We start from the raw sequence: 12,093 nt of genomic DNA on the forward strand, positions 1-12,093 counted from the left end.
TTTACCTGGTTGTACACATCTCATGGATCAATATTTCTTGAGCAGAAATCAGAATCAATTTTTTTATTTTAGTCTTTCAAGTGGTTAAGTTTGTTGTCTTTTTCTATTAATGTCTACGGAATATTTTTAGGGGTTCCAATAACAACACATGGGGTTTAATTTTAAAAAAAAAGTTTGGGGCACTCCATTAAATCTTATATCAGAATATTTCATAAGAAATAAAATCTTATTCTGTTTTACTTGGCTGAACAAAATGTATGCACAAAACAAGTTTTTACCATTTCCTTTTTCACTTGTTTCAAGAATAAAGCTCTTCTAGTGTAAAAACAAACAGGCGCTATGGGTTTTTTATCAGTATGTACAAAGGGTGCACTGATCAAAGCTACCCAGCTGTTACACAGGAAGACACACCAAAAATAGAAAAAAATCTAAAAGTCATATAGACAAAATAATCACTGATTTGCTGCACTTTATGAACATTTCCATTATATTTTTCAAATACATTCCAAATGCACACCATGGTTTGTGGCTTTCCTTGAAATCACAGACCAGGACAGAAGACTACAAGATTTGGAATCTGTACCCAAAATCTATAAATTGGGATTTATTAAACTTCAAAATTAAGGAGAGTGGAAACATTGACTTTGGCGTTCCAGTTCATGAAGAGTGAGTGAGAAATCAGGTTGGTATATTTGTTGGGCGACATCCTATGGATTGCTGGCTGTTCACATATACAGAATAAGTCACACTATACTCATTGTATTATTGATAAAGATATTAATTATTTTACAGCACAAAGCCAAGATGGGGCTGAATAAAGTAAAGCAGTAGCTTTAAATGAATGTTAAATGAATGTACAATGAATGAATGTTGTTCTCTTAACCTCCTTATTTATAGAACTTTGCCTGCACATAATTCAGTCATTGTCATGATCACTATCTATCTCCTTAGTAAATAAACCCCATAAACCTGTGTTCCTGTTCTTATATGTTACTTAGATGCTGCTTTCTTTCCCTAATGGATTTACATTACATTTCACATTATTATTAATCTATTAGTGGACAAAAAAGCTACTATCCAACGTCAAAATGTATTTTCTGACTTTTATTTCTCTATAAAATCTTTGTTATTGAAGAATTTGTATATACTTATCTGCAAAATCCTAACATTTATCTTTAAACTCTCATTTACATTTATCAGTACTGGTTGTGCTGCCCCTTTTGTGCACATGATATTCATATTTTTTTATTTTTTATATATGTAATGTATGTTTACATCATTTTATTGAAATATATATCTCTTTTAGTTTACTCTCTCTATAACTTACATGGATTCCCACTGATGTTGTACCATCTAAATATATAAATTGTTTTTCTTTTTTTTTAACTATTGGCTACAGAAGAATAGGTTACTGGTTTGTAATGGTACAATACAGAAAAGTATTGGAAATCCTCTAAAAGTGAGGAAAAAGCTCCTATTTCTTAGTTGTCCCCAACATAGTTATCCTTAATGAAATCTTTCATTCATGCCTTTAGAGACAGCACTAAATATGTAGATTTTCCTTTATTTTCTTATTCAGTGACTTTGGTCACCAGTACACATTGGTGGTAAATCTCCCCAACAGGAATGTTATCTGATCTGATCTGGGTATCTGATTCATTACTCATAAACTTAGTGTGATCTCTATGAAATCACTAATAAACACACCACCACCCCTTGATGATGACGTGATGAGCTGGTAATCTCCGTGTATAATGGAGGATGCTTTTGGTTTAATGGAAGATCTTGCTTTTGAAATAGAAGTAAGAGGTGCTTTATATATTTACATAATAAATTTACCTTTTTTAACCTTAAAGAATTATAGATTTATAGCCATTTTATGCCATTTTTCATTATTATTTTTTAAATGTGAATTAAAAACACATTAGATTACGAAAGATATTATGGATGAAACTATTTTAAGTTTTTTTTTTAGTGATGGTTTTAAAAGAAATGTTAATATTGAAAAGCCAATAGTGTGTCAGTCAACAGCCTTCTGCTCTTTTTTTAAATTTACTTTTGGCATGGTCATTATATATTAGGCTGTCTTATAAGAAATCAATTTAGTATGCACAGGGACTTAACTACAAATCAAAGGGCACATAGCACAATCTTGATGGGGGCCCATCCTATCTCCTCTACAGTGCTCACAGTGCTCTGATAAAATGTTAGCTAGTAGTATATACAACAAACAAAAACAGTTCACTGTATGGCACCAATATAGCTGGTTTTACCCTCTACTATTTTACCAATTACTCTGTATGGTAATCCAATAAGATGGTTGTTGATCCACCTGCTAGCCTTAGCCTGTCCCATGGGTCTAGAAACATGTACCCTGACTCTATATTTTGAAGCACCCAAATACTAGTGTAAAGGGTGGATTTACTAAAAAAAAAGCAAATTATCATTAATGGTTACTTCACTTAGTTTAGTAAATGAAATGGAGCTCTGCTGGCTTCAACAATTCAATCATATGCAAAGAAATATTCAAATTTTTAGATTTTTATGTGATTTGGTAATCTTTGCAATTTTCGGCATTCACAAACTAAGTGAATTATCCTTTGCAATGTGAAAATTCTCCTTGGTGAGTAAACATCCTAAATAGTAAACTTTAGTAAATCAACCCAAAGCTCATATTGAAGTTTTCCCATCCCCTTCTCTCATGTTGACAACTGTCACCCAGACAAATGGAAAGAATTTTTCCCCCTCCAATGGTGAAACAATAAAAAATGATGGTTTGCCTTTTCATATCTAATGACATATCCTACAGTACCCGTCATGGAATTGAACAATGCTCATCAGGTTTAGCTGTTTGCTAATTAACATTTTTTTTCACTCTTGCAGCTTGGATCAAGATTTGACAAACATGATTGAAAATAAAACAAATATTGCGGAGAATTCACATAGCACTGGTAAGTATGAGATGCCAGTATTATACAGCAGATTACTAATACAGCATTATGGATGTCTTAAATACAGCAATCCCCCAACTATTTTTTTAGGATGAAAATCTCAATCTCAGAGACATTGATGTTTCTCATTTATCTTGAAATGTTCAATATCTTTCTGTTGCAAAAACCTAGCTCACTGTCAACATCCGAGAAGCTTGATTCCTGGCAAATATTACTTTAATCATATGGGGCCCTCATGGTGGCACATATTGCACCTCCCTATGTCCATTCCTTCTGTTATAGGGACTATAGTGAGAACCATTTTTAAAATCTAACCTTGGAGTGGTATGAGGACCCTGCAAAACTCTACAAATATGAAGCCAGTGTTTTCTGTCTATACCTTGCAGCTGATAGCCTAAGTGCTGAAGATGCCAATAGTACTTATTTTCAGTATTATGAAAAGACAAGAAGTGAGCATGATATTGATGGGAAAAATGAAGGGTAAGTGATTATTCCATGTTTATTTTGCATTACATTTATTTCCACATTAAAATGTATAGCTAAAACTTTTTTTTTCCACTGCCACGTTATTTTTGTAGTCTGTGTACCATTGGTACTTCATTTTCTGTGCCAGAGACACAATAGGAAGTTAGAGGAAATCTTTAATCGAGGGTAACTCCCCCCTTGCACAGTTGTTAATGAAGCAAGTGTGCCCATGGTAGATTTCCCCTTACCTTTTTTTTCTTCTGTCACCTTAAGCTTTTTGGCTGACCCCCCACTTCCTCAGTAACAGTAGTCACCACTGCAAATAAAATGGGCCGAATTCCCAATGGGAACTGGGTTCATATCTATGCAGCTGCGCTGTGATGTTGTGCTTATTGTGTTACTTATTCCTTTGAATTTTTTGCCTACTACATGGAAGCACAGTAAAAAAAAATTTCTACAGTAAACTATTACATCTGTTGATAATTTTTGTTTAAGGAAATTATTGAAATTATATTATATATTTGTTTAAATTATATATTACGTTATATCACTTTTATGCTTTTAAATTGTTTGAATCTAGTTTAGATCTAGTATGTGTCTGTATGTTGAAAAAGTTCTATGGGGTGTACCAGAGAAGTATCATCCATAAGGTAACCTTCAATGAGGAATCCAATGGATTTCAAGGGGGTCCAGCTACTACCTTCTTGTTCCTGCACTAAAGTAGGAAGATAGCACAATCGGTTAGTACTTTGAGACTGATTGTCACTTGGAGAACACATTTTCGAAAGGAACGTTTGTATTTGATGGAGATGATCAATGCCAGTATAGACAATACAAATAGGGAGGTGTCCTCTGTCTAATACAATCCTTATTATTGTCAATCAAAAATATGTGTAGCTAAAGTCCCAATCTTGCCTAGGGCAGTAGATTCTTGTTTTATTTGACTATATTACAATGACAATTCTGATGTATCTGTTTTGTTACAATTAAATGTAACTATCAAAATACTTACATGCTATTTTTTTTATATTAGAGATACAAAGTTGTCTTGCAGAAAGTCTCCTAAGGAAATGGTGGGATTCTTTGAACTGGTTAGTATTTCTAGATATTTCTTGACTTCAATATCCCATTGGGCACAACTAATTGGGATGCATCCTTAAATAATGATGGGATCCATCACTTGTCTACACTGCTTCATATATATAAATTTGCATATTACCACTTCTGCTTATGGTGGATTACATTGATAGCCTTAATAGAAAGCAGGGTCTAGCAATACAAAATACTTTCTGGTGCCTCCGTATGGAGCTACGGACTACATTGCTACAAAGACCTGTGGAAAGGGTAAAAAATTGGTCCAAAGCTGAAGAATGAGTTCTATATCATTCAATTCTGCCTTGTCTTAAACTATGGTAATCATTTGATTGTCTACTTTAAAGCAGAGCAAGTACATTCATTTATTCTTGGTATCTGCCAAAGGAGGTTATATTTAAGGGAGATTATGATTGCCCTCACCAGAAATAAGACAACCACATACAGTTTTTGTTTCCCCACATGGTACATAAAAAAGGGAACTTTTGAAAAAGTTAGTTTTTCTCCCAAAAACATTTATTAATGTGGACCATTCTTAATTTTAATATTAATTTTGTTGCATTTTGTCAATGCTGCTTTTCAGCTGAGATATGCGGATGCCTTTGATATCTTCCTAATGGTCGTTGGCCTTATCTGTGCTGCAGCCAATGGCACAGGTCTGCCCATTCTTATCATTGTATTTGGAGATATGACAGACAGCTTTGTTCTGAGTGGAGTAAATGTAAATGGTAAGTAAAAGTACATATAATGGAAATCTTAGTTTAAAAATTGCCAAAAATAAAAAAAAAATATGAGAGGATTGTGACAATATCATGGGTAATGACAACTTTCTGTGGTACCATCAGCTAATTTATGCTCCATTAAGGCTAAAAGACATCTACAGTGTAAAAAAAAAAAAATCCGTAAGGTAAACAGCAAACCCTGTTCAGATCCCTCAGTTTTTCATAGGTTGCAGTAAATGACATGGAGGAAGATAACAGCAATACTTTGCAGATCATTATCCAGGAACGTCTGGGTGAGATCACGGCAAGGAGCATTCAGAGCCATTACATAGGTCAGGGTGGGTTTCATCAAAAAGAGTTATAGGCCAGATAAAAATCAGGGTAGGCAGAAAGCAAACAGCAGAAATTGAAGAAGCATATGTATACCTTTTTGTCAAGGAATGTTCAGCCATTGCCCACCAAAATTGAAATATTTTATAGTTTTAAAGAATCACTTTTGTCTATATGATTTCTTTCAGCTTCAAGAAATAATTCTGATTGTGGAGACATCCTGACAATTGACATTGAAGCTGAAATGACTATGTAGGTAACAGTACAACTCTCTTTTTTCTGTTTAACATCCAACTTGTTTACTGCTTTTGTTTTTTTTAATTCCTTTAACAGTTGCTGGTTGGTCCAAATTCTCCGTACAAACAAATACAAATTAGCAACACAGTTTCAAAAAGCAAAGCAAGACTTTCCACCTTTTCTATTCTAAGGGGTTGATTTAATATAGTAGAACGGTGTTATCTTTGTAAACTCGCCTTCAATAACTATTAGGGATAAAAACCTACTTTTTGTGCACCAATTGCCTTTGCAAATCTAGGCTTTTGTAAAAGTAGAACTGGCATTACTGTGGTGGACATGGCATGTAGAAAGCAGAGCTGGTGGAAGGACCCAGAAGGTTAACCCACCACTGGCTGTGTAAAGCAGGGGGGCAGATACAACACCAGCCAGCCTGGACAAACAAAAAGAATATAAGTGACCCATCTATAATGTAGAAATCCTTGTGCAGGGGCAAAAATTTGCACTGCACAGATAAAAAAGAAAAATACAAATCACACCAACGATTATTAGGAATACTCATGCTTTGAATATTTTGCAGATATTTGCACTTTTATATTTTGCCTAAATATTTACTTAGCTTTGTGAATACATTAAAGCTGTGTTTACTTTATTCATTTAGTCTTGTGCAACAAAAAAAATCATACCTGGTTTCCCTTGCACATGATGAGCAATAAAAGTAAACATAGATAACATGTTGTCCTGGATCCTTGCCATTTACTCGTGTCCTACCACCATGGTACGGGTGAACGGAGTACATTCTATTCCCTTTCATATCTCTAATGGCACCAGACAGGGCTGTCTACTCTCGAACTTGATATTGATTCTAACCTTTTAACCTCTAATTCGCACAATAAGGGTCTCGCAGAACATTGAGGGACTGACTAAACTCTACTAAATTATTTAGTTTCATATGGCACAACAAGGCCCCTAGATTCTGGAGATCTCTACTCATGATGCTGAAATCTGCGGGCGGACTAGTAGTACCCAATTTTTTCAACTATTACATGGCAGTCCACTTAGCCAGAGTAGTTGATTGGTGCCACAATCGGAAGTTCAAACAATGGATAACTTTGGAACAATGCTTTTCCCTGTTCCCTCTTTGCTCGCTACCGTGGCTACTGGTATCCACTTCCCCTAATCTTAAATCACACCCCACCTTGGGTTACACCTGGGAGTTATGCACCAGATATCTTTTGTCTAGATGGTATCTCACTCCTGAAAAACTCCACAAATGCATCCCAGAGATGTCCAATCGATGCTGGTGTTGCCAAACGGCACTTGGATTTCTCCTTCACATATTTCAGAATTACCCCATTCTCCAACCTTTCTGGTCCGCTGTTAGAGACATCATCCAACGGATTCCCAGATTCCAGGGGAACCCACTTTCTTTCTCCTCCAAACTCTTGTATTGCTGCATATTGGAGGAAACTTGAACCACCACCCATTCAATTGTGGTTATGAAGGGTCAATGAAATATGTCACATAGAAGATCTAACCTCCGCCTTACGGGGAACTTACGAAGGAAATTCTTCAACACTTGGTACTATTGGTCTCAATTCACCACTTTGGTGGACTATGTATGCTACCTGGCCCGCCTTGATATCTTACCAGCACAGTCATATGGGGATGCGACCGGATAGAATGGAAATAGCAGAATCCCGAGAAGAATGATAACTTGTTAGAACAAGATCTGGTTTCCACTACTCAGTTACTCGGTACATGGTTGGGACAATGTCACAGGGACTCAACTGAACTCACAACTAGGGCTAGTTTATGACCTAAAATCTTGTTATGTTATTGTTTTTGTTGCTGTTTTTCCCTTATGTTTCTTTTGTTAATAGATTCCTGTTGGGATTTGTTATCAAGATAGCAATATTTCCAAAAATGTTGTTTGTATGTTAACTCAGTTTTACTAATTTTCCATTCCTGCTTGTTACCCTATTTTGCTCTTTATAGTAAATTGTTCATATGTTTATCCTTTCCCCTTTACTGTTACTGTTCACATTAATTGTTTTACTCCCTGTTGTTTCCCTCCCCCCCTCCCCCTTCCTGAAAAACCCTAAATAAAGTATGTTTTAAAATTCAAAAAAATAAAATAAAATAAACACAGATGCACCATATATACTCAGCTATGTTGATTTGCACCATATATTCTCAGCTGAATGTTTTCTGCTATATTATTATTAGTAATAACAATAACATTTGAATTTAAGTGATGTTAACTTAAAGTTTAGAAAAGAAAGCCATAAATGTATTTTATGAGAACAACTATACTAAGATAATGATTTATGATACCATTGCCTACTTTCTTGTAAAAAAAATTCTAGTTTAATGGATATTGCTAAGTTCCTTTTGACTTAAAGCCCCACAGTAATTAAGTAAAAATATCGAAAATTGCAACAATGGTTTCAACAATGACCTCCACATTTTGGGCCTCAGTTTGTTTATCGATTTATTTCAGTTAGAGTAAATATTAGTTAAGCAAAAATCTGTCCTTACTTTTTGTATAAAAATCTGTAAAATGACATCTTAAATCATGTAACACTCTGCTTGAAACATAACCCAGCCTGAATTACAGTATTGGATTTCTGCTGTTTCTTTCTTTACCCTAAAGCATTGTCAGTCAGTTTTTATTCTGTAACATTCCTTTGGAGTAATTTAAAGAAAGCAAATGATAAATAATTGTTAGATATAATGTCTCAATAACTGTGTTTTTTTATTCTTTTCATTTTCAGGTTTTCATACTACTATGTGGCATTAGGATGTGCTGTTTTTGCCTTAAGTGTTTTCCAGATTTGGACATTTTTGGTCTCTGCTGGTCGCCAGATTTTGAGAATTCGCCAGAAGTTTTTCAGAGCTGTTCTTCACCAAGACATGTCTTGGTTTGATTCCACCCAGATTGGAACCTTAAACTCTCGACTTACTGAGTAAGCAGTTCTACATTTTTAATACAGTAAAAATATGAAATATGATAGGAACCTTGGTCCAGGGGCCTACAGCTGTAAGTGGATCTGGATCGTTTTCTATTCCCACATTTATAGTTCTCAAAAAATTAAAATAATGTTACAACTTAAGGATACTGTAATAATGTGAGGATGTGATTTTGTGATTTATCTGGAAGTGGGATACTATATATGTTAATACAAGACTATATATGTTATAAGAAAAGTGCAACCTATTTTTTTTGGACTAGGGCAGACTTAGGTGTAAAGTGAGCAATTGCACAAGGTCCTCCTCAGCCAATAGGGGGTCTTGTGGTGTTAATTTCAATACATGGGGGGGTGTTACTCTATGACACTTAAGCGCAGACACAAGTAAGATATCTGGATAGGTAAAATGAATTGAAATGAATAAATACAATTAAAAAATAATTGAAATAAATGAATTGTAGGAGCCTAGGGGTGGAGCGGGGCAAGTCAGTTATTCATGGGGGCCCAATGTTCGCTATGTCTGCCCCTGATTGTGGAGGATCAGTTTATAAGGACAATATAGGAAACAATAGCATTGACACGGGAGAAGTTGTTCAAAAAAAATTTGATTTTTTTCCATAGCAAAATATAGATGACACACAGACAAAATGTATTGATGAAGGTGATCACTTGCAGACAGACTAGTGTGACCTCATGGGGATATTTCTCTTGATTTGTCTTGAGTTAGACGAAAACTCCCCAAAGTGGGATGTCCCAGTTTTTCCTCCCCCAAATCAAAAACCCAATAAAAAATTATAGCCTTTGCATACACCTTACAAATCAAAAGAACAGCCCTCTCCCAATTCAAGTTATTTTCTTTGAATATGTGAAGTCAGGGTTTGAGTCCTTGCTCTCACAACTTTTTGTTTATTTTTAGTGACATCAATACCATTCATGAAGGTCTAGCTGATAAGATGTGCATATTTGTGCAGTTTCTGAGCACTTTTCTATCAGGCATCATCATTGGGTTTGTTCATGGTTGGAAGCTGACATTGGTCATCTTGTCAGTCAGTCCACTGCTTGGTGTGTCAGCAGCAATCTGGACCAAGGTATGTGTGTATATCAACTGATCTCTGGTTTCATAATTTTCATGTGTTTATTTTACTATTTTCTTGTACTATTTTCTTTCCAGCTTATTGCATCATTTACGTCGAAGGAGTTACGTGCCTACTCCAGGGCCGGTGCAGTAGCAGAGGAGATTTTGACAGCTATACGGACAGTCATTGCTTTTAATGGGCAACAGAAAGCTATAGATAAGTACGTTTTTTGTTATTTTGAATTATTGCTATGCGCATTTTTTTTGTATGTTAAGCTGGAAGTTGGAAGACCTAAACATAAAGTGGTCTATGATCGTAAAGGACAATAATTCTATTCTGTACATGTCATCAGATGCCTTGATAATACATATTGTACATGACTTTGGAGGAGGTAAGGTTTACCCCAACACATGCCATCACAGTAATCAAGTCACTTTACCCTTCAATGCTCCTCTGTACATTGATGTGAATATTCATGAGCTGTATTGAAAAAATCTGGTATATTATTTGGATTTATGAACACATGTTGAGAGCATATACAAAAAATGAATGGGTTCTTTCAATGTGGATTCATGCATGAAAAAACCACCTCAGCGAGCATCCAAATGAGAATGGAAGAGGTTAAATGAGCTGTAAATTTGCAGACACTCCCCTGTTATTTTAAAGCCAATCAAGGTCATAGACCTATAATAACCATTTTATATTTACTCAAGCTCAATCTCTTATGTTTTGTGGTAAATGAACACTAAGTCCAAGGGAAGTAAAACTGTTGAAGGCTTAATGTACAATTCATCCAAAACAAATCATTTTTTTTACTACATAGATGGGAGAGAGGGCCTTATGGTGACAACCAGTGAAGCTGGTGCACCAAAAAAAGGCACAGATCTGGCCAGAACATTTAAAATGGTATTGAGTAATTGAACGATTGTGTATATTTTATATTAAAACCAGTGTTTTATACTTTCTAAAGTATTTACCATTTTTATAAGTTGTACTTATAAGTTATAAGTTGTATGCTTTTGTGTTAAAGAGCAGTATGTTTTTTTAAAGGGAACATGATTCATTTTAAGCATATCATGCAAGTTATAATCAAATTGTGCTACTGCACAAGGGCCCTTGACGTTCCTCAGCCAACAGGGGCACAGCAAGGGCCCCAAGTCAGTTCAGTGGGGGGGGGGGGTGGGGGGGCAAGTCACTTCCGCAAAGGGACCCACTGTTGGCTTTACCCACTGGATCTTCCAATATCTATGTATCTATGTAGTGCCGGGGCATGAATATTTGAATGTAGATTGATTGTATAGTTAGGGTGGGATCTCATATATTCTAGTTTTGGCAAATCTAAAGTGGATTTTGCAGAGACGCTCTTCCCTTTAATTTGACAGCAATAAATTTCATGTTCTAGGGAGACGAGGCTCACTCATTGTACTCTAGATAATGAGGAGCATCATCATCCTAAAACAGGACTACAATAACCACTCATCCTCCCCATAATATACAAGAGGTGTTCATAGAACATAACTAATACAGTTTGTCCCCTTCTAAAACAAATATAACCATTTATTAAAAGACTAACGCCCAGAAACAGGCCATTATTAGGGTTTACTTTTACTTTATCTACATATGCAAACAGCAACTAAGTTCCCACATTAGTAAATGCAACAAAAAAACCGCTGGTCCGTATGTAGCCTCACATATACCATTCTGTCTTAGGTATGATGCCAACTTGATTGAAGCAAGAAATGTTGGAGTGAAAAAGTCTGTAACCTTAAATGTATCCATGGGCTTGTCTCAGTTTCTCATATTTGGAGCATATGCCCTGGCATTTTGGTACGGAACAAGACTGACAGTGGAAGAACCAGAAAATTACAGCATTGGCAAAGTATTAATTGTAAGTATTATTCGTAAACTACAATGTCAACTGCAAGTTGTTTTAAGAATAGTGAATAGCCTAATACATATGGTGATGATGTGCTTACTTCAATTATATTAAATATAAATATATCTACGAAATATAGACCTTTCCAAGTGAACTTTTTCTGCCCCTTTAGTAATATAAGCCCAAGTGTGAACTAAAAATATCTATAAATACATTGCTTAGTGGATGCATGTAAAATTATGATTTAAACAGGATTTAACTAGAAAAAAACAGGCTTTGGGTAGCTAAAAATAGATAGATGGTCACTCCATTAAATCACATATACAAAAATAACATATACAAAACATATAGTGAATGATACACACTAGTAGGGCC

General features: G+C 35.2%; 1 protein-coding gene across 1 annotated transcript in view; it reads left to right on the forward strand.

The window, feature by feature from the left end:
- The first annotated feature begins 531 nt into the window (after positions 1-531).
- LOC140331491 (ATP-dependent translocase ABCB1-like) overlaps positions 532-12,093 on the forward strand; it is a 42,818-nt gene continuing 31,256 nt past the window's right edge. The window contains exons 1-10 of the mRNA XM_072412549.1: positions 532-682; positions 2,884-2,951; positions 3,338-3,431; positions 4,450-4,507; positions 5,092-5,236; positions 5,749-5,812; positions 8,572-8,763; positions 9,683-9,854; positions 9,938-10,062; positions 11,553-11,730. Coding sequence (XP_072268650.1) covers positions 2,906-2,951; positions 3,338-3,431; positions 4,450-4,507; positions 5,092-5,236; positions 5,749-5,812; positions 8,572-8,763; positions 9,683-9,854; positions 9,938-10,062; positions 11,553-11,730 — 1,074 coding nt within the window. The 5' untranslated portion in view covers positions 532-682; positions 2,884-2,905. The remainder of the gene's footprint in view (positions 683-2,883; positions 2,952-3,337; positions 3,432-4,449; positions 4,508-5,091; positions 5,237-5,748; positions 5,813-8,571; positions 8,764-9,682; positions 9,855-9,937; positions 10,063-11,552; positions 11,731-12,093) is intronic.

Source organism: Pyxicephalus adspersus, chromosome 5, assembly GCF_032062135.1.
Source record: "Pyxicephalus adspersus chromosome 5, UCB_Pads_2.0, whole genome shotgun sequence".
In the NCBI taxonomy this organism is placed as follows: Eukaryota; Metazoa; Chordata; class Amphibia; order Anura; family Pyxicephalidae; genus Pyxicephalus; species Pyxicephalus adspersus.